The following is a 24069-nucleotide window of genomic DNA, read 5'->3' on the forward strand; positions in this document are numbered from 1 at the left end:
ATGAAAATTCAATAGGGAAGTTGGGAGTTGAGGAATAGATGAATTGTTGTTGTTTCTAATTTGCACATCAGTGAGTAACTCTCAAAGACAAAACAGACGAAAAACCCACTCTCAACACCACCTTTTTTTTAATCACTCATAAAGAAAGACTAGGTAGATGAAAGATCAAGTATTACTCCTGGAAATAAATGTGAATTTCCAAAAAAGAAAAACATGAATGCTATTATATGCTAATAAATAAGTAGGGATGGATAGACATAAAATAATCAGTTTTCATTGAATGAATCAGCAAACCGCACATTCAGTAATACAAATAGTTCAAGTGAATAAATATGCAGAAAGTGTAGACCAACATTACAGCAACAAGAAAGAAGACAACTCGCACTAGATTAGGGGGAAAAAAATGACAAACCAATAAATATAAGATATTACACAGGGAAACAAGCAGACCAGGCAGGTGCCGACTACCAAAGTCTGATCTCATTTAAAACAGGCTTGCAAAAAAAAAAAAAAGCAGTCCAGCAGAGAAAGAGCAAAAAGTTGAACTCCAGAAGACTGCTACAGGGCTGGCTCAATCCAAATAGGAGGAGGAAGGATCATATCCGACTCCACTGGGTGAAACGGTTCGATGCTCCCATCGTTTATGTTAAAGACTCCCATCTCATGTGGCCAAAATCCATCCGATTCTTTCAAATACACTCTCTCGAAATAACCTTCATGGTAATCATCAGTGAAGTAGATACAATCCGGCTTGCACCCGGGAAAATCTGAAGCCAAGAGAGACATGGATGTATTATCACCAAGAAACAGAACACGTCCGTCTAGGCTCTTGACCTCAACCCATTCATCCCGAGTTGAATCCAGTAGCTTAAAAACTTGGAATCCACGGGTGAAATAGGCTAGATCATCCTCAGTCACATGCACATCCCTTAAAACTTGCAGCAAATCTCCAGACGATTCAACAATGTACCTGGACTCTTCAACAAGAGCACCTGGGGAAACTACTGACAGTTTGGGGTGGGGATGATTCGCGTCAAAAGCAAAAATAACACCAACATTATCAACAACATAGAATTGATCTCTATAGTATACAAGATCCCTGAAAGCTTCGTATTTGATATCCAAGGAAGTCCATGCGGTGTCACCGGGCCTCCAGAAAGCCAATACCTTGCGGTCGCCATGGATAGCAGCGACTACATAGTTGGGATTCAGTGACGGATTAGCAGACAAGACTGCCTTGATCATGTAGTGATTATGTAGTGGATCGTTTCCAGTGCGTTGAAAAGTGGACAAAGGGGGGAGATGGATCTCATTATTAACTGACAGGAAGGGATTCAATAGAGAAACATCAAGATTGTCGTGTACTGTTACCAGCCAGCCGTAACTGGAACCATGGCATATCCTGTCCTGGGGAACACGTAAGTGGAAACCGCAAAGCTTATTCGAAGAGATACTGTAGCAACTTCGTGTCTGATCATCACGGTCAAATTCCGTGGGGAGCATGACATAAGGAAGCTGACGGGGTAGACGGTCCCTAAACTTGAGATTTTGGATATAAACGGAATGCCAGGATGTACAGACGGCACTAAAGACAATAAGGTCCCTAACATTGCCAACCAACTTCTCGGCAACTAGAGATGTAAGGTGGTCAGGAAGGTCCAGCCAGTTCACATTTATATCCTTTGGATGAACGAGGAAGACGGGATTATTAATTGAATCACCTCCAACACGAGGTAATTTGACATGGTCAGGAACTGGGAGACCTGTCAAGTTATCATTATGATCAACTAGATGTTGGGCTGTTATACTTATATGGTGTTTATCCTTCTGATAAGTTTGTTGAAACTCGTACAGAGCTAAAGTAATCGAAACTATTAGACACGCACATTTTTTGTCCTCAGAAAACCTAAGGGCTGAACCACTACAGAGGCAGGGTTTTGAAACTGAAAATTCTATAAAGGAATTGCCTTTATCTCCTTGATCTGAATTACAGGCCATTATAATTCTAAGAAAAAACTCGGAAATTCAGTAAAAGGACTGGAAGGAAAATGGTCACAATAAATAATAAATTAAGGAAGAATAGAACAGGGCTTTACTAGTACCTCAAACAATTGGGAAGATCAAACTCAAACCAAATAACACGACTTGCCTCCCAATTTTCCCTTGGAATAGTCTTTCTCCTTCTGTAATTCTCTTCAACACTTAAATATATACAGATCAAAAATAAAAAATAGGCATTTCGTTTTCTACTCTGAATGCAATCCTATGACACGGTTTCTTCTAATTAAAGTTTCGGATTCGGAAACCGACATGGAAACACAAATAAATGAAATGGGCTGGGCTGGGCTTTACCTTGTTTGGTTTCACTCGGGTTACACTTTAACCCGTGAGGGGTGATAATTTGGCCCTCAGGCCCTCAACTGGCCGAAAAATGCGGCGTCAAAACCCTCAAAAGTTGGCAAGACTAATGATTAGCAATCTTATCACATTTGACAGCCCGATTAAACAGTCCATACATAGTCTAAAGTGCCCCTTGTAGGAGTTTACGCCAAATATATAAGCGCATAGTACAAAGGTGTGTAAAGCTCATGAAATAAAATTAAATCTTTACGATAATCTTAATTAACATGATCTAAAATACCTTTGTAATCAATACTTCCGATCCATAAGTGCATACCGACACTTTCGTGATTAGCGTGAACAATTCTGAGGCGATTCAAAGACTATTCCCAAATTTTAATTGAAAAAAAAAAATCCATGATAACATACTAATCAATAAACAAAATAGATAACCCAAACCGATATTTGCGGTTTCTTCCGGCTTCATTTCTAATTGCATGTCATGTGGCTTTGACACCTGAATTCATTTACACCAGATTATATGCCTTTCACTTACCTACATTGTCGTACCTTTGGTAGTCTAGCAAAAAAATAACACCATCAAAACCCTTGATCCCTATTTACAGAGTAATATTTACTTTGGAAAACTCATATGCCGTTGAGGAGCTACTGACCTGTAAACAGAAGATATTGAGTTGCAAATGCAATCGGTGAAACACTTTTATAAAAATGCTCATAGTATTGAGAACAAAACAAATATATAAATAACGATTAACAAATATATGAATAATCAAAGCTAAAAACTAACCTGCCGACATTGAAACCCAACGAATGTAGAGCTCAAGATATAAAAGAAAATGACATACAATGAATGGTTCCCACAATCACTTTGGTCAACTAATAAAGATAACAAACAACAAAAGTCTTCATCGATTACTTGAGCTTTGGAATCAAGGCAATAGTTTAAACAAATTCAGTGCTTCTAAACCCATGAGTATAATATTTTTAAAATGACTTTACATAAACAGCTGCACCAGTTGCATGGGGACCTGCCATAGATGTCCCAGAGAGCATATTACCTATTATCTCCAAAGATACCTGTAGCTGAAAGTGTTTGTGGTCATACTGAAATAAGGGTATGCAAATACCAGGATGCCGAACCAAATAAGTCTGTCATCGATCTAGTTCAATTCGTTGTGCTAAATATCCGAAACAATATATACCATTTGAAACTGTGTTGAACAAAATGTCATAGTCCACCTAGGTAGTCATAACTCCATTAGTGTTGCAAGCACGAAAACAAAAATAGTAAATGGGCACATGCGTTGCACGTGCTAGACAAAATCTCTGCAAACAACTTCGTCCGAAGTACTTGGACTTTTCATCACAAATTATTGAAAAATACTAAAATCGGGGAGGAAGATTGCTAGTAATTCTATGGTTTTGGTTGAAATTTATTTATTTATTTTCCTTTAAATTGTACAATCATAACAAACAAATTCAGATAAATGTGGTCAGAGTTTGTGATGTAATGACAATTTATAATTAAACTTGGAAGGAATTTCAAAGAAAACAGAAATAATGAAATTAAGAAATTTGACTTCGAAAGGTAACATAATATTTTTGAACCAAATCAAAACTTGTTACAAAGTGGAATTTATAGGCTGAAGAATATAAAAATGTTATTAAATATCAACTTAGTAGGAAAACAGATAGACATTAATGAGTGTTTATGCCGCATCGAAAGATAGAGCTTTACCGACAGCAACCTCTTCACCAACAAATACATCCTCAAATTGCATTTGTGACTTAGTTTCTGTCATAGATATGTTTTATATCCTTGGGCGTTAAAGCATCACATCATCCTAGTGTTCCCTAAAAAAAAAAAAAAAAAAAAAAAAAAAAAAAAAAAATAAATCAACCCCAACATTAGCGTGATGTTTACAATTAGATGACACGTGAGTAGAGGCCGAATTTCTGATGCAATGACTTAAATTGAAAAAAAAAAAAATTACATGTTCTCCCAAATGATGGATATAAACCTCCACACTATGATGTGGCTCACCCAACAATTTGGGATGCTTCTAAGCAATATCCTCCCACTTTCGAAGATGTCAAAGCGGGCAATGTAAGAAGTAGCAAGTGTATTGTGCTTCAATTCAAATGCAACACCTTCCACCAAACATTTTTGGTGTGTTCACAAAAAGAGAAAATGTGAATAAGGTCATCTTGTAAAACAAGAAAATCTCATACCGCTCTTAGTATGATTTTTTTAAGCCACATTTCTAATCTTCATGTTAGTATGCACATCCGGGTTTAAATTGTATCTTTATCACCTTTTTAACGGGAAAAACAACTTCGATCACTTGTTTCCATCTTAAATTTAAACCTGAAAATGCATAGCTATTTCGACAATCATATCCTATGAACTTATTTACTCTACAACACTTTTTGTATAGTTTAACTACTTAATTTAATTAATCCTTACATCGGAACTTGAATATATGTCCAACTGTTGAATTCCGAGACAACAACAACAATGGTTCGACCAACTTTTCGCCGTGACCTGTGCTTCAAAAAAAAAAAAAAAAACAGTTAGAACTGAACTTGTTAAAGAGACGAAAATTATTATACTAAGTTACTAACAATCACACCACCTCTAAGAAAATTGATACTTAACATGGTAAATTTCTTTCAATCTTTCATCACTACAAACAAATGTCAAGTGGCACGACCTGCACATAGATAGGACTAAAAAACATTAAAAATTCTCAATAGACAGATAGGAAATATAATATTGTGCCCAACCTCATCTTGTTCATAAGTGAAAGTAACAGGCTGTCCAAAGTATCTTTGTCACACTTTCAATTCAAGAATTATCGAAAAATACTAAAAAAATCGGGGAGGAAAATTGCTAGTATTTCTATGATTTTGGCTGAAATTAACACAGCTAAAATTGTGTACACCACATCATATCAATTTGTGATGTGTAGACCACCACTCGTTCCAATTGATTGGCATACAAACGCTATCATTGGATTTATAGATAAAATCAAATAAAATAATCGATAAACAATTAAAATCAATATCAACATATTAAAATTTTGAAAGTCCTGTTCAATTCAAGTCTTCTTGTGCAATTTACTTCTTTAACTTTTTTCTAAGTATGGGGGTACAAATATGGAACTCCTTACCATCACCATTTTTGATAAGTTGACACCTTATTCATGTTGTTGCCCTTGGCTTTCCCAAGTAATCAAACTCAACATATGATAGTAGTTGAGTGGGCCTAAGTGCATAGAATGCCAAGTACACTATTTGAGTTAAGTTCATAGACTTCACAAAAATGGAGAAGACTGGTTTTCTACCAACATCATCCACCTACTCATGTCTTTTAGAAATGCATGCTTCTTCCAAAGAATGTTGGTTCGCGCTATGAACCTATGAAGTCAGATATAATTTGAAGGCAAATGCAGGATTATGACCAAGTCTAAACACATATACTTCCCTCTTACAGATCTTAGCTAATAAGAAATTTGTTGATGCTGGTGACTATAATGCAAATCCAGTTAAATGAGTGTTGAAAATATGTACCTAGCTATTTAGGCTCTTAGAAGTTCCACACTACTTGAACTATACATACCATTCTTTTGAAGCCACCATACATTTAATTTCTACACATACCATTCTTTTGAAGCCACTATCTGCATGATTTTTATTCTAAAGTAGTATTTCTAAGCGATAGTAGTAGTAAAGAGGTAATTCTCATTTTCCTACTTTCTCTATAGATCCATCTTGGACATATATAGTATAGGTCTTTTACTAAAAGTGGCATGATAGCGATGCATAAAATGTTTCAAGAGTGCCTTGGCTCAAAATAAAAAGAGATCTATTAACATTTCAAGGTTTATGCGGATAGAGTTTTTGTTTTGCTAAACGATAATTATTGATATAGCAAAATAGTAAGTGTTGCAATGAGTGGGACATGGAAAATGCTCAAGGAAGCGGGGGATGCATTATATCGTCATTCATTCCGTTGCATTCTAAAGAAATAAAGTCCGACACATTCAACTCAATATGAAAGAGTACTATGCTAGTTCGGGAGAACCTATAGAATGTGCAAGACGTCTTGGTTTTCGAAGTCTTGTTAGGAATGTAGGCTGCTTTGCTCCACCTTTGTCTTTCTCTGTTGTTCAACATCGCACCCTTCCTATGGATATAGAGGCCTGAGAGCAGGCATACTCCTCACCTGCAAAGGTAAATGCAAATCAAGAAAGATAACGAAATCTAAGTGGGTAAAGCAAGCGAGAGACTCAATCTGAGATGGAACATTATCGGGAATAACCGGTGCGGTTATGGTCATATGGAGGAGCTGTTAGAAACTCGAAGGTGAATCTTGTAAGCCTACCACGGGTTAAAAGGGTATAAAGTCCGTGTTGTACCGGGGAGATTCAAGCTATACTTCAAGTTCTTAAAGGGGTATTATCGTAAAGAAAAGAAATTAAAGTGATTGTGGCCACTTTTTAAGAGGGTATAAAGTCCGTGTTGTACCCGGAGATTGAAGCTACACTTCAAGTTTTTAAAGGGGTATTATGCAGACAAAAGAAATTAAAGTGATTGTGGCGACTCACTTATTGGTACTCAAATTCTAACAGAACTGCAAAACCACCTTGGTGCTTTGCTTGAATCTCACCAAAGGCAGTGTAAGTTCCATTCCTGTTCTTGTTCTAGAGCTGAAAACATCTGAAATGATTTGGAATCGCAATCCAAATCGTAGCAATCACCCCATTGTTCCTGAAAAGAGATGTCCCTATGCCTATATATGTGGCAAATATTTAGTTCCAAAGACGTAAATTTTTCGTCCAGTAACTATAACATAAGGCCAAGCTATGGCTTAACTTATATATTCTTTTATTTAAAGAAAGACCATCAACCCTTTTTTGATAAGTTGACACCTTATTCATGTTGTTGCCTTGGCTTTCCCAAGTAATCAAACTCAACATATGATAGTAGTTGAGTGGGCCTAAGTGCACAGAATGCCAAGTACACTATTTGAGTTAAGTTCATAGACTTCACAAAAATGGAGAAGATTGGCTTTCTACCAACATCATCCACCTAGTCATGTCTTTTAGAAATGCATGCTTCTTTCGGCAATGTTGGTTATGCTATGAACCTATGAAGCTGTATATAATTCGAAGGCAAATTCAGGTTTATGACCAAGTCTAAACACACATACTTCCCTCTTAACAGGTTTAAGAGGGAACTCTTAATAAGAAATTTGTTGATGCAGCTGCCAAATTTGTACTTGAGATGAAGTCTAGAGGTTATCTTTGTGATGTCAGTGCCAGCGATGTCGTAATGATCAATAATACCAGGTTTAATTTAACATGTTCATCAAACCATTGTTGACACCCTATGAAAACGAAAACTTGAAGCCGCAGAAAGGCAAAAAAGAAAGTAAAAAATAAAATCTCTCGATGAATTTGTTGCTAAAAACTAAACAATATGTAGTGAAGGCTATCAAACTGGGATGCTTATCGATGCAACTGGAAAAAACAACTCACACTCATAATTGCACATGCATTGAGAGATGAGTTATTCTTTACCAAAAACTCAAAAATACGTGAAACCAGGGCTCTCCTTATGTCACTCATTATGACACTCAATCAAATAATGAGCGACACTTCTTCACAAAGAAAAAATTTCCAACCTATAAATAGAAAACTGACAAAATCTATTAATACATAACAACGTAGAGTATAACACGATGAAAATGATCACGCGTGTTACATGTTTGCACTACCACTCAATTCGAAAGTAGGAACAACCAACCATAAATATGAAACTGGAAGGAATTATTAGGAGAAGAGATCGGAGACAGATTGGTAATAGCAAATAACAAATAACAATACTTGAGGAAGATCAAACTTAAATTTTGAAGGTGATTAAATGAAAGGATTGGTAATAGAAACACGCATACCTATGATTGTTGTTCTCATTTTCACCGTTGGCTCCAAAATCTTGGCCCCTGTTTTTCTACATAACACGCCCACAAATCTTGGGAGGAAAATCAGTTTTAAAAGAAATAAGAGTAACCGTGTGCTAGTAAACAAAATGAAAGTGTGATAGTAGTATATAATGATTTCTTGCACCATAGTGCTATACTCCATTGTTCTTCACCACGTTTTGCTGCGCACGCTTTAGGAGAAAAGTTGCATCCAATGATAGATAATGGAAAACCCAAAAAGAGATTAATGGCGAAAGTTCAGAGTGTTTTTGTATAACTTTTTTTTTAAGAAGAAAAGAAACGGGTTTTAATTGGGAATATCGGCCAAACAGTGCGACTGTTCCGAGAAGTTCATTTTTTTAAGTCTATCCAAAATTTAGGAACAGTCAGAACAAAAATTCTAGAAGCATATCCAAAATTTGTAGAATAAGCATAAATAAAAATTCGTTGAACTAACCTCTTCCATTGAAGTTGCACAATAGTGATTCCGTTGAACATAATAATAAAGGTAGATTAAATGAACCAACATAAATAATTGGAGCCTTGATTAAAGCAAAGAATAAAATAGAAAGAAAGGGAAGTTCGATTATGATAAGTGATTAAGGGCATTAAAAAATAAAATGAAAATAAAATCCGACCGAATTTGAAACAAAAAGTACCTTAAACCAATTTCACATGTTATCATCAGCGGTGGAGATTCATTATTTTGGTACCGAAGAAGATGAACAATTAGAAGAATAAGACGAACAAATTTGGTTAACCATTTGTTTTTTTTTATTTTTGGTAAAAGCGCTGAAGCGGTGTCATTTCGGGTTATTATTCGGAAACGGTGTCTCGTTAAGCTAAAAATGTCAAAGACGTTGAGTTTTATGGTCCTGGGAATGTTTTAAATTACCGATTTACCCTTCGAATGCAAAGTGTAGAAAATTTCGTGGGTGAAATTTTTGGGCACCCCTCTCGACCAAAAGATTGGATTAAAACAAAAAATACGGGAATTAATAAACGGCGGCAAGTTTTCCCATTATATATAAGATAAACAGTCAAGGGGTCTGAACTCTTTTTGCAAAGTTAACTGCAAGGCAATTTTTTGACAGAAGAACACCTGTTGATCACAATGGGTAAAACTAAACATTCTAGCAATTAGATTGCATTGGCAAAGTGTAATTAGATTTAACAATGAGGGAACACCCCAAATCAGAAACTGGCTTGGATATGAATACATCAATATAAAAAAACCTAATAGTTTTTAACAATGATGGAATGCCCCAAATCAGAAAGTCGACTTGGCTATGAGTACATCAATGAAAAGAAAAAACAACTGGGAAACAAATTGGTAAGGAAAAGAACTCTAAGAGAAGTGTCAAGACTAACCTGTATCCCATGAGAACCTGACAACTTTTTGTCGAGTTTCTTTAAGTAGATAACGCATGGCAGGAGCTTCCATCAAGTTGCTTGCAAAATTGTGATATTTGAAGGCAAAACCTATACGTTAATGGAAAAAAATCAAGTTCACATTGAAGATGAAAATATCCCAAAATTACGAATCAACCCAAGTCATAGAGATCAGGGCTTAAAACTGGAATTATATATAGATTTATTTTTGAACAAGAAATATATTTCAACAGTGAACATCATATATGCACCTAAAAGAAAATATTGAATAAAGATACAGGCTCCACTATGCACTACACCACCACAACACATTCTGAAAGGACAAAAACATGTACAATCTCTATTCACATATTTGGTATTTCGATACAAATGAACTATTAGTGGAGATAGCTTTGACATTCTACCAGACTTTAACATAGTATAACTTGGCATAACAGAAATAAACTAATAATTCTGCAGGCTTTTCTACAACATTTCAGGCATTTCATTTCAACAAATTAGAAAGAATAAATTGACCCAAAATCATAAGCAAATTTGCTTAACCTGTAAAATAATAAACTACACTACAACACAAATAGCTTCCTTGGAGTTAACTAACTTTCCTATAATTATCTAGAACAATAGAAATCGCACATGGCCTCATAGACATGGATGGTTAAAAGGTGCAATAGAATGAGGAAAGGAGAAATAGAAGAATGTATAAATCAAATAAAAATTAATCGATAAAAATTGAAACACTAATTGTTGCTTCCTTCCCAAGTCCTAACACAAACTATTTTTAACAATTTGTATTGTGAAGTCGAATAAGGAAGATGTACACAATAAGGAGAGAATGAATGGAAAGTACCTAAGTGAGAGGAAACAGAGTAGTCACCTCTTGCCAACGGAGGAAGATAGAGAAAACAATGGATTAAATCATTCAATTAACTTGATAAAGCTTAAATTTCTCAGATTTCTTCTTGGTTACCCATTATCACATACATTAAACCACCTAGATTGAAGGTGCTATGTTCAACTAAATTTGCCATGTCCATTTTTAGTATGATAAGCTAAATAAAAAGTTATCTAATATGGACTATTTTAAGTGCAATGTCTTCTTAAAAGGTTTATCATATTATATCCAACTAAAGTGCAATGTCGTTCTCTTAATCACATAGCACAGCTTCATTCCAGGATTGTCAAGTTATAATACACAGATGTATGAGTATGTAGAATCTTACACATATGCTCATTGACACATAAGGAAAATGTGTCCATCCTCATCCCGCACAATAATGATAGCTGCGTTCGTTTGTTACTCAACCCCATGGCTCCATTTCAGTCGTTAAGGCACTGGGAAACCACCAATAAAAATGAGCATTGCACCCAAATGCAACCCCAAATGAAGACTTAGTAAGTCACCACTATTACCAAAGCAGTCAAAAAATATTCAACATTCCGAAGTATGAGTTAATGAAAAGGAAATTAAAAAAAAAATACGCAATTCAAAACCATCAAATAAAAAAGATTATGAAAGCAAATCATCAAATTTAGTAAGCGGGAGAGAGGGTTGGAAAGTTTTGAAAAGAAGACATCTCCTAAGGGGCAGGATGGTTTGAATAGTATCAAGTTTTAAGAAGGGAAATATAATGATAGCAGGCAATCGTAGCAAGGTCTAACAACCAGGAGCAACACATATTAGAATTCAAAGCGAACTCGGTTGCTACAGGTGAAATTAGCCCCTTTCATGGTGCAATCATGGCACGTAAATCGTTAGAATGAAAAGTTATAAAATCTAACCTACAAAAGATCGATCAAAAGAATAACAATAATGACCAATGACCACAGCAAGGCCTATATTCAATTCTGGCTACTCCGAACCTTATGAGTAAATACCCATCAATGTATGAACAACAACATAGAAAAATTAAAAACAATCAAGTCTCGTGTCACAATATATTAAAATCAAGGCATAAATTGTAACATTCAGCTATCTTTATCAAGCATTGCTTCCTTTATACTAATAACCTGATAGCAAGAAAGGATTAACTGTGTAAATATGTTTCCAAATAGAACAATAATCCAATCAACAGAAAATAAAATAGGAGATAGCTTGCCAGGGCACCTCTGCAAGTGTTAGTGATATTCAAACACCCACATTGCTATCCTAAGTGCACGTAGAAATAGAAACCAGCATCTCTTACCTAGGTGAGGATGGGCAAATGTAAGTCCTAATTTGTTTATGCCTCGTTAAGAGCTTTAACTTCCTTGTCAATCCTGGGTTTTGAATCCTACGACTCTTGTTTAAATTAACCTAATAAAGCATTCATGTTTTGCGCTGACGCACTCCTGCACTCCTCTCTCCTATTTAGCAAGGCATGAAAGTCAAACAGTTTTTCTTGTTCTAGTTGGGAATTTTTTAATCATTCAAGTAAAGGCACCCTTTCATGAATGAGGAAAAAAGTTATCTTAAATATGCCAATTTACATTTATAAAGAATAGAAAAAGCTAGGATTCATGGGTGTGCACGTGTGCAACTAAGAAGGCAGACCCATAGATTTTATAACTTTTAAAATTTAGTTTGAGCAACTGCACACTCTTACGCCCCTTCACTATGGCCTTGTTGATGATAAAATTCTTGATGACGACACCCCCCCGGTTGTTGACATGGGAAACCGCACTATTAGGCATCAAAAGGTAAGGCCTAACTAAGGACGTAAAATGCAGTCCCGTAGCGGTTAGGGAAGGTAACCCCTTATGTAGCAACCCAATTTGTAGATGGTTGGTTGAATGAAAGCCTCTAAGACCTGTGTTTTGGAAGGATGCTCCATAGGGAACATCATGACCAAACTCAAAGAAAGGTGAAGTTTGTATCCTCTAGGAGTAGGGCGTAGGGGATTGTTAGTGATGCTCACATAACACAATACAAAATGTTCCGTTTAGCAAAGCCTCTAAGACATGTGTTTAGGAAGGATATTCCATAGGGAACATCATGACCAAATTCAAAGAAAGGTGAAGTTTGTATCTGTAGGAGTAGGGCCTTAGGGGAATGCTAGTGACACTCGGCACACACACACACACACCAACTCAATTTTCCCTAAAACACCTTTTAGACACGTAAAACAATTTGTATAATTGACACATAACTGGAGCATCCCACAAATACTAAGTTATTCATAAAACACCCAACCCAGGTAGAAGGACAAAAATGGAGCATCCCACATAACAATCATGCACATAAATCTTAACTCTCACATTAAAGCTAACGTTTTAAAAAAATGGCGGAGAAACAATGGTTACCTTAAGATTCGGTAGCAAGAGCACTAACAACACCCCTATGAGGCTCAGTAAGCAACCCAGGCAGTAAGATAGGCATAGATGCTTATTTGCTCCATCTCCCATAGAAGCCAGCACGGTTTTTTTTGTTTCAATCCATTCTATTAACTTGTTCAACTCTTGAACCTTCAATTTGTGTTATTTAAACAACAAACTCAGCCTTACTTGAGGAATGTATACATATATAAGGAACCGAAAATTAGAATCAGATCCAACCTTAAGAACATCCCCTTCTTCACTATCTTGATTGGTAATATCTTGCCATTCACTAAGCAGCGTACTTTGCTCTAAAACTGCTTTGACCACTGCACAAAAAACGATTATTATATTAGCACAAAGGCTAATTAAAAAAAATCAGTAACGTTGCTCTCATACTTTCTTATGTCAGTATAAGTATTTTCTGCCTTTTTGGGCCTTAAAAGACCAACTTGCATTATCACGTATAACCCAACCACCCATACTAAGGTTCTACACTCTTAGTGACTCCAATCAACGACAAATTGAAACGAAATATTGAGAACCCCAACATTCCATGTCTCAAAATGTGGACCACTATTCTATTTAAAAAAAAAAACAACGACAACGACAACAACAACAACAACAACAACAACAATGATAATATTCCCTACAACAAATGCGCTTCACAATTGAGTAACTTTGCTTCTCTAGTTTGAGCATGAGCATGAGCATGGAATATCTCTATTATAAGTCCTACCCGGTCTAAAATAGGTTTCCCCCTCTCATGCTGCAATTACAATTCTGAAAGTATCAATACCATAGCATCTATATAGGCAGAATTTTACTATAAACTAAAGAGAACTTGCCTCTAGATTACGTTGCTGGACCCCTGAAAGAATGGCGTTTACAAAGACAGCATCAAACTCATCCTGCTAAAACTAAATGGTCCTTGTTAAACTCACCCAAGTCGTGAACTAAAGATGAATCAAAATGAATCCGGTGTTACCTTTGTCTCCTCAGCATCTATATGACATTTAATTGTTTTCACAGTCCCACTTCCAAAGTATGTGCCTAGAACAAACATTAAATAGACATTATATATATTAAAAAAATAAAATTTATTTACTTTTAAAGTAAATATGAGAAGAACCTGAATTAATTGATCTAGCAATTGGATTTTGAACAACGACATGAGCCGGCCTTTCCTTTTCACTAATATCTCCAACAAAGAATCCATCTCGCTGCTCTTCGAGAGAGTTGGCGAGGTTTAAAGCTTCAGAAAGCTTAGCCTTTAAAGCGACATCTGAACGAAGGTGAGGTTGAACTACAAATAGTTTTTTCTGGGTCTTTGTTGTAGATAAAATTTGGGTTGGATATTTCATCTGTTTTCTGTTTCAATGAGTGAGATGAAAAAGAGTGGGTTCAAAGTAATCAAATAGAGGACAAATATATTACCTTTTGAAACCAATATTTTTTTTGTTCGCGTGACTTCTTATAATAATCGGCAGTAGAGAGACAATCAGGTATGTTTTTGTTTTTTGTTGTGGCTTTCAGTTCAAGCAAATTATGGAGATTTGGGAGAGAGAAGAAGAAGAGAAGAAGAAAAGAGAGGGTTGGTTTGCTTGAATTTAATTTTGGAATAAAAGGTATTTATTTGGCAATTACTGAAGGGTAAGCCGCGAACAATTGAATAAGGGCATATAGTTGATTTCTTACCTGAATTTACACATACGTCCTTACGTGACTATGTAATATTAAGGGTATAGATGGTATTAAATTTTGAAATGACAAAGTAGTCTTTCTTAAAGGTATTGAATAATTGATTTTAATATTTTATCAAGGGTATTTGATGGTAGAAAAAAGGTTGGTTCAATTTAAATGTCCATGTTAATTATAGTATACTCTACGAAATAAAAGGTATTTATTTGGCAATTACTGAAGGGTAAGCCGCGAACAATTGAATAAGGGTGTATAGTTGATTTTCGACTTGAATTTACACATACGTCCTTAAGTGACTATGTAATCTTAAGGGTATAGATGGTATTAAATTTTGAAATGACAAAGTAGCACTACAAGAAAAAGGGGCTTTAGCCACGGATGACCCGGAGCATTAGCCACGGACCAAAGATGTAGAATTATTAGCCACGGTCACCAGCTGTTGACATAGTTATAGTTGTCGTAGCAAGGCGTGACACTATTTTGCAACCTTTCGCGGACGGTAATAAGCGTGGGGTGTCCCTAACGACCGACCGTTGGATCAGATCTTGGCACAGTATGTTTTCACCCACGGTTTTCTTTCCTCGGTATAGATCCGACATTGCTCCAAAGTTTTGGGCGCGGAGCACCAAAATTTCTCTCCCACAAAAATTCGATACCCACAGAGAAGTTGGAACTAATCTCACCACCTCTAGCTTCCACCGCCTTTGTAGCAAAAAAAAAAACAAAACTTCCACGGCCTCTCTCACCATCTCTCTCATCTTCTTCCCTTACAGTTCGACACTATTATCGGTTCTCTCACCATCTCTCTTATCAAACACCAAAGTAAAGCTTAAAGGTATCTTTTTTAAGTTTTTAGTTTATTAAAATTTGCGTTTTTTTTTTATTTTTTATTTTGGATGGAAATTGAGTAAAATCAAACTCTTGGGCTGGTGATATTGTAGGTAGATGGTACATGTTACTATTATCCTTCTAACTAGTGGGTAGCAGTATGGCATGTATTTTTCTGTTGGATTTTATTAACTGAACTTTGTTAGTCATTTCTACAGTTCAAGAAAATTAACTAGTGAATTTCAGAATCGCATTTTTGTTCCCGAATTGATTTAGATGGGAGCTTCATTCCTCTTTACATAATCGTGGTCAACAAACATAATTTTCTTTTCAAATAACATATAATGAAAACTTTTTAGATTAAAAAAGGGGATAAAGATAAAGAAAAGGAGAATGTGGACGTGAGTTTTAGCCATTTTGTTAAGTTGTATATCTAAGAAAACTTATATGACTCTGTGACTTCCTTTTTGAAGCTATCCACCAAATCCCCAAGTATATATAGAGACGACTATGAGGGTGGGTGTTCTTCATTTCGACCACTTGTGCGGTAGGGGCTAATGGTTTGCCCGAGACTTCTATAAGTTTATAAAGTGGGTTGGCTTACTGCAAAGACAAATAAAATTGTTGTCCAATCTATTATGTAGGATGGAAAACATTAACCGATGGCAGCAGAGGTCGGTATAATATTACAGGAAAACAAGAGCAAAGAAGAGCTCTTATATGCTAATAACTCTAAGTCTGTAGATCTCATAATAATGTTGGGGAAAAGCGACTTATTATTATAGATTCTATATGTCAAATGTAATTGTGGAAATAGTAGAACGTAATACTTCCAACAACAGTCACAAAATATATTCTTAAGTCTTTGCTGATTTATTACTTCATCTATAATAGCCATGCTAAACTTATTATGCCCTTTAAATTGAAATCCGTAAACGCAAATAAAGGCTGTCTAGATTTATAATGAGAGGTTTAATTTAACAAATAAACAAATATTTTCATCTGAATTTCATTTTTGTTACAAAGTTGTTGAACTTTTGAAATGCTTTATTCTGTATGGGTTAAGCTTCACCTCTATATTCTTCTCACAGACGCACATTACACTTTCGGGTATACAATTTAGATTGTGATAAAGAAATGTACCTTCTCGATCTACATATGCATTCTTGACAGTTGATATGAGAAATTGATTTGCTCAAATGCCTTTGTTCCTCGTATAACTTTTGTCCGGCTCGTGCTCACATGGTGCGAGCAACTGGCTTCAACTTGGTACCAGTGCGTACTTCTTAACAGGTCACAGTTTGAGTCTCCAAGTCCACCACTAACACTGGGGGTGCGTTTTAATGAATGTTTTCTCTTAAAAGTGTTGTGGTGTTTGTTGACCTCTTAAGTCTTGGTCCCTTTGATATACATTTCTGTGCCCTTCTCCATAATCTCAGTTTTTTGGGGAAGCATGGTATGAGTATGGCTTGTTCCTAGGACGTAGCTGGGTTTGAGTTTGCTCAGCATGAGAGCAATAATGCGGGTGTGGGGTGTGGGGGGTGTGTGTGTGTGTGTGGGGGGGTGTTGTATGAGTATGGCTTGTATATAGTTTGAGCATATTGCACACATTTATTTATTTCAAAAATGGATTTACATTGATATTTGTTTGGTTATTGTCTCTTTTGCTTTATCTGTTACAATTTTTTTTTTCATTACGAATTGCTTAGGTTTTAAATACATATTTATGTGATTTTTGCTAGTTCGGTAAAAATAATTCATTTTTAGAGATTTTGTTAATTTGGTTAGACACTTTTTGCTTGAGATGAGGGTTTGGGATAGGTGTATTCATGAATGGATCACGCTATTTATCTTGTATATAGTTTGAAGTTTTGAACTTGTGTGATTCTTGTTTATTTGTAGATACGTCATGGAGGGTTTTTCTCCAACTGATAGAAGTAGTTGGGTCAATTTAGACTGCCATGACACCCGCTTTATAAATGGGGTAAACTATTTTATGGACTTTGTGGTAAAAAACTACCGTAACAAGCTCTTAATGCCGTGTCCTTGTCGTGTGTGTAAAAATGGAGGGAAAGCAAAAACCTACGAACTCGTGAGGTATCACATCTATAAAAACCGATTCGACCCAACATATTTACACTGGATATTTCATGGTGAAGAAAGACATGATCCGAATGTGGAGTCCCATGGGAACTCTAATCTGCATGAGATGAATATAAATGATGCATTTGCTACCGTTATTGAAGAATTTGGTGGTGAAGAGTTAGATTCATTTCTTGGAGGTCTCGGAGTTGATAATGGAGAGGCACCGGGCATTGATGATGCTGAATCAATATTGTCAGATAAGAACTTTGAAGAGGCCATGAGTGCTTTGTATCCCGGGTTGCAAGAATTTCAACTGTCTTAAGGTTTGTCATAAAGCTGTTTAGAATCAAAGTTACGTGGGTGGTCCGACATAAGTTTTACCGAAGTTGCTTGAGTTATTTAAGGCAGCGTTGCGGCGTGGATAATAAAGTTCGAAAAGACACGTGATCGATCTGAAAAATTAGTTAAGGAGAGTTGGGGCTAACTTATGAGAAGATCGATGCATGCCCAAATGATTGTATTTTATATTGGGGGAAGAAAAATGAATTGTTGCAAGAATGTCCTACTTGTAAGGTGTCGAGATATAAAATTGCAACAATTGAGGAGAGAAAAAATTGTGTAAGACTACCTGCGAAGCAGTTGCGGTACTTTCCAATTGGGGATAGGTTGAAGAGAATGTACGGTGTCGGTTGGGTAGCCAAAGCTATGTGTTGGCACTCCACAAATAGATTGGGGGATGGTGAGTTGGGTCACCCAGTTGACTCATCATCTTGGAAACACATTGATAGGACATTCCCAAGCTTTTCTTCCGAGCCACGTAATGTTCGATTGGGCCTTGCCACTGATGGGTTCAACCCCTTTGGAATGCAAAGCACATCGTATAGTTCTTGGCCAGTGATGTGTGTCACATATAACCTCCCTCCTTGGCTATGTATGAAACCGCAATTCACTATGCTAGCACTGCTCATTGAGGGACGACGACAACCTGGTAATGATATAGATATTTATTTACAGCCGTTGGTCCATGAATTGCAATCCTTGTGGGATAAAGGAGTGCTAGTCAAAGATGCTAATAGGGGTGATGTCTTCAATATGTGTGCAGTTCTCTTATGGACAATTCACGACTTCCCAGCTTTTGGGAACATCTCTGGATGTAGGACTAAGGGGAGATATGCTTGTCCCTCTTGTGGTCTAAATACATCTACTGTGAGACTTGTTCATGGGAGAAAAAATGTTTACCTTGGTCATAGACGATTTTTGCCGCAATTAGATCCAAATAGACTTGATGTGAGAGAATCTACTTTCAACAAGGAAGAAGAGCTCAGGTCACAACCCCTGCGTCTGTCTGGGGAGAAGGTTAAAGAGTTAACTCATAATCTCAAAGTGAAATGGGGAAAGTTAAAGAAAAGGAAACGGGGAGGTGGTGACTCTGAGGATGAGGAAGATGTGGACAGTGATTCTAGTTTTTTGAAGCAGTCAATATTTTCTAAACTTCTTCCATATTAGGAAGAACTCCCCGTTCCTCATAACATTGATGTGATGCACACTGAGAAGAACGTATGTGAAATTATTATTGCTTTGATGTTGGACACGAAAAAAACCAAAGATGATCTCAATGCACGCAAAGACTTGAAACTTTTGGGGATAAAGAAGAAGTATTGGGTGACACACAATAATCGTAAAAAAAGCGTGGAGTGTTCGTCTTACACTGCCGAGAAATCTTTGTTTTTACCACCTTAAGAAAAACATGCTGCATTACCTGTTGGTTTTAGTAGCAATTGGAGGATTATTGTCAAGGAGGGGTCCATGGAACTCAAAGGGATGAAGTCTCATGACTATCACATTCTAATGCAACATCCGCTTCTGTATTGATCCAACACGCATATAAAGATCGGAAGGAGGCCGGGCCGTTATATTGAGTTTTTGTACTTTTTCCGTGCTTTATGCTCGAGGAGAATTGATGTTGATTCTTTGGTTATACTTGAGATGGGTATGGCGAGAACCTTATGTGAGCTTGAGAAGATGTGTCCTCCGCCGCTTTTTGTCATAATGATGCATCTTCCCATTCATTTAGCCTATGAGGCCAGCGTGTTAGGACCAGTGTTCTATCGATGGATGTATGTCTTTGAAAGGTATACTTAGATAAAAACTTTTTCACATGATTATTTGGTTTTATTTTTCGTACTTTCTATTTAAGTTTTGTTATTTAAAGGTTAATGAAGCAATTACAAGGATTATGTTACGAATAAAGCACTTTGCAGAAGGTTGCATTGCTTGGGCGATACTTGAAGGAGGAGACAATGATATATCGTGGAGGATGAAGGAGGGGTGGCCTCCTTCAAAAGCTAGAAAGAAGAGTGCACCGAGGGTTTTGAGGTAACAATGCCTCTGGTTTGCTTTTCGATGAAGTTGATGAAGTAGGTCCTCTTGGTCCAAGTAAACGTTACCTTTTAGAGGGTGTTGAGTGGGAGCAAGCACGTAAGTGGATATTGAAAAGTCATCCAAAGTATGAAATGTGGGAGAAGTAAGTCTATTGTAGTTTACGTGTATGTATTTTTCAATTACCAAATAGACATTTTTATATTATTTATTGTGCTTTTATTAATGATATTGAACGAGAGTACAATAACTTCCTCGAGGTCCGCAAGAGAAACACAGAAGAAAGTCCGCCGGTTTAAAGTACCCGAAAAAGACGAAGTTCATGCCATGGTTAAGGAGACAACTTGATGTTCAAAACCGAAAGATGACGAGCTTATAGAAATAGCAAGGGGACCAAAGACGTTTTGCTATAACATATGAGAAGTATGCAATCAATGGTTTTTTTTCTCACCAAAGATTATGAGTTGACTAGAAGAAACCAAAACGATGGAGTTTGTACCAAGTGCCCAACTACTTTTCGCCGAAAGTGCTAAGGATAAAAATCCTATAGAAGCATCTGCTGAATACTATGGTGTTCTTAGGAAAATTGTTCAATTGAGTACCCAAATACCGATTACAAACCGGTGTTATTCAAGTCGCGATTGGGTTAAGCTCCCAAAGCGGTGTAAAGGTGGATAACGAGTCAAAACTTCTTTGTTGGTCAATCTATCCAATATGCTTGGTTCATCTCAAATGAATGACGAGCCATTCATTCTATCGAGCATGTATCCCGTGTCTTTTTACTCTAAAGACCCCAACCAATCTTGATTGGCATGTGGTTATTGAGGTTCCAAGAAAGGTTTACTCGATATGGACTCAACAAGAGTAGTGTCGAAAATATAGTTGTGGATGAATCGATTCATGAGGCCTATCATTCGAAGCATTATGGAGGATGAGTTGATCTTTAATGAAGAGAATATGGTTCTTCTTTGTTGAGGTTATCAACCGAAGAAAAAGACCTAGAAAGAAATGAGATGTTATTTTATTATATGAAGTCTTTTGTTCCAAGAATTACATATTTAAACCTGTTTTGCTGTTTTTTTCTGAATTCATATTTAAATTAGTGGTTCACATTTTTAAATTAGTGTTTCACATTTTGACTAATTTCTGAATTCATTTTTTGTTATTTGTACATTGATCCTTATTGTATTGATTATTAACTTAACTGTATATGCAAGTGCTTGTTTAATTTGCAGAGTTTAGTTATCGCTTTGTACTATGGCTAGTAGCACATCCCCAGATTCAGCTCACCCACTAGAGGACTCCCCCAACACTAACACTGGTAATTAGTTAATAATTCATGATTATCTGATTTAGTTAATTATTTCCATTTCATCCTTGTATAACACCATCAGTTTTTACATTATCAGGTGGGTCTGCTACTTTCGACCAAGCTTCGAGATAACACTAGAGGACCTACTCTACCTATATCCGATCATTTGGAAGAGGGGCAAAGAATTGAACTTTGGCTTAATATCTATAACGACTGATTTTCACGAAGAAGGTGTCGTGAGGCTATCTAGTGAAGCTGCTCGCCTTGCGGACCGTGAGATCCCATGCTTCTATAAGGATTGGCCAACTATGATGAAACTTAGTAAAGGAACTCACTATAATAGAATCATTAAAAGCTTGAATGACACTTTTGTATTTGTTAATGGTGACGAAGACAAGGGGGTAGACTGTAAGTATGTTCGGGATAAAGTCATGGCCGCATGGAGGAGCCACAAGGGTGAACTGAAAAAGAAATATGTTTCTTTGGTAAGGATCAGAAATTGTGAAAATGAAGGCACCGCACGGAATCCCTTTGGAGGATTGGAAAGCTTTTGTGAATCATTGTCATTCAGATGAGTTTAAGGTACTGTCTTAGACATTCTAACGATATACTATATGATATGCACTGTCCTTACTAGCTTATAAGATACAAAGCAAACAGTAACTTAATTTGTGTATGTTATGTTGGCATTAAGTCGCGAGAAATATTCAAAACCGTGCAATGCAAATTGAACCAAAACTGTGGGGGAGGACACCAAAGACAAGTTTATCGCCATAAAATTGCAAAGGAACAAGGTGTGTCGGTGGAAGAAGTTGATCGGGTGATATGTGCGTGAAATGCACACACTTAAAAACTGGTACACCCCAACCACGAGTTTGGCAGTAAGTCTTTATTTTATATGTTTTTTTTTTTTTCTTTGGATGCTTTTTATATATATATATATATATATATATATATATTTATATATATATATATATATATACTATATATAAAAGTGTAAAATGCTTAGTCGATGATACATCCGTGTTATCTATATGATTTTAGATTTTTTTTTTTTATGTTTTCCATTGAATAGGATAAGATTTCTCAACGTTCCCCTTTGAACTCTAACACGACCTCCAACTCCGACTTTGAAGCATGCTACAATGATGTTGTGACAGAGGTATGAATTTATACTTTGCTCAATTTTATTTTTATTCCTCAAATTAAAATCTCCAAGTACACAGGTTGTTGGTAAAGACTCAAGAGGGCGCATCGCGGTCAGTCATGGGTTCCGTGTCTCTAAGTCTTCATTTAAGCATTCGCTCCTTATAGGAAGAGATATCGAGAAACAGATTAAGGTCACCGAGGAGTTAAAAAATCAGTTTGAAAAGAAAATTGAATGAAATTTGAAGGACTCATTTGATGGAAAAGTAAATCAGATTAATGAAAGCGGTGCGAGAATCTTGTCCCGGATGCCACCCACATGTAATTCCCTGTTGGACCCCTTCTTCTTCGGATCACATGATATATTCTCTCAGTGCAGAATAACATTATGACTTAATTTTATTCTCATAGTAATAGTAAAATTTAATGGTTTGTGTATTTGAAATTTTAACTAATGTTATTTTATTTTATTTTTTATCTATTTTTGAAGGGACGATTACATGAATCTTTGAAGTCAATGTGAGAGCCTTTTGGCCCTTGAGAAAGGTTGCATCCGGGAGGGTGAAAAAAAGTTGATCCAACATTTAAGATTGGAAATAGAACTTTGGGGGATGGAAAATTATTGGTTTACATTGAGGCGACATTCTTGTAGGTTCTTGCGAATTGCACGAGCCCTATAATCACTTTTCGTACCCTTGGTCAAGTTGGGCAGGGACATGTTATTTGGCCTAAGGAATTTCTGCAGTTTCTCCCCCCCTCGTTGTTAAAGGCCATTTCCCCTTTTTTAGTAGACACATAGTGTCATTTTCATCTTGGACTTGGAAGTATTTTATTTTGTATTAGTCAAGTCGGGGATTTTGGACATGTTACTTTGCTTTCTGGATACGTTGTTTTGTTATGGATACTTCCGATGTATTATTTTGTTTTATGGATATTTTGGTTGTGTTATATGTTGAATGAGCTTGTTTTATAGATATTTTGGTTGTGCTATATGTGGTACTTGCAATTGTGTGGTTGTTTGTTTACTTTTTCAGGTGGGGGATTCTTTGTACTAATCTAACCCCTTTTAGCTCGCCAATGCAAACTAGATATTTGTGTTCTGGTCCCAAGCCCGGATAAAGGAGGAGGGGAAAAGGTGGAACTGATTGGTTTTTGCAGGTTATGAAGTGAAAGCAACCTCACTTGTCCCTTGAAGCATAAGAATATGCAGATTTAGTTTCCCGAGTTGAATAAGATAGTGTCTACAATTCAAGTGTTTGGTAAGTATTAGCATTATAGCCTTGTTACTTTGATAATTATCCATTTTTTTTTCTTCCAACGAACATTGAATCTCTTGATAGTTTCTTGAAGGTGAGAATTTTTTAAGTAGCACGAGAGGTTTGAGTTTTCGGAGGTTCTTCTTGGAATCTAGAAAATTCCAACTAGTCCGTGATGTGGAGATGGGAATTTTCTGCGAGGCCATCCATTGTAAGTACATCTACATTGATAGTGCATTAGTGCCCCGCTTAAGTATATAAATTATAAAGGAAGAAGGTGGTTGTTTACTTATGTAGTGGTTGTATGTGCCTATTGAGATGCCCAATCGGTG

The 24069-nt window shown here is 36.4% G+C and overlaps 1 protein-coding gene and 1 long non-coding RNA gene across 2 annotated transcripts; both read right to left on the minus strand.

The window, feature by feature from the left end:
- Positions 1-254: 254 nt before the first annotated feature.
- LOC147502428 (F-box protein SKIP23-like) lies at positions 255-2336 on the minus strand. The gene has a single exon (XM_086607249.1). It carries the CDS (start codon positions 1996-1998, stop codon positions 559-561), a length of 1440 nt encoding a protein of 479 aa, XP_086463375.1. The 5' UTR covers positions 1999-2336; the 3' UTR covers positions 255-558.
- Positions 2337-13834: 11498 nt separating this feature from the next.
- Positions 13835-14343, minus strand: LOC147502429 (uncharacterized). The gene is made up of 3 exons (XR_015219995.1): positions 14163-14343; positions 14019-14083; positions 13835-13941 (listed from the first exon to the last, which is right to left on the minus strand). It is a non-coding gene; the product is annotated as an uncharacterized LOC147502429 (long non-coding RNA).
- Between the last annotated feature and the right edge of the window lie 9726 nt (positions 14344-24069).

Source organism: Coptis chinensis, chromosome 4 (genome assembly GCF_015680905.1).
Source record: "Coptis chinensis isolate HL-2020 chromosome 4, ASM1568090v1, whole genome shotgun sequence".
NCBI lineage: Eukaryota > Viridiplantae > Streptophyta > Magnoliopsida > Ranunculales > Ranunculaceae > Coptis > Coptis chinensis.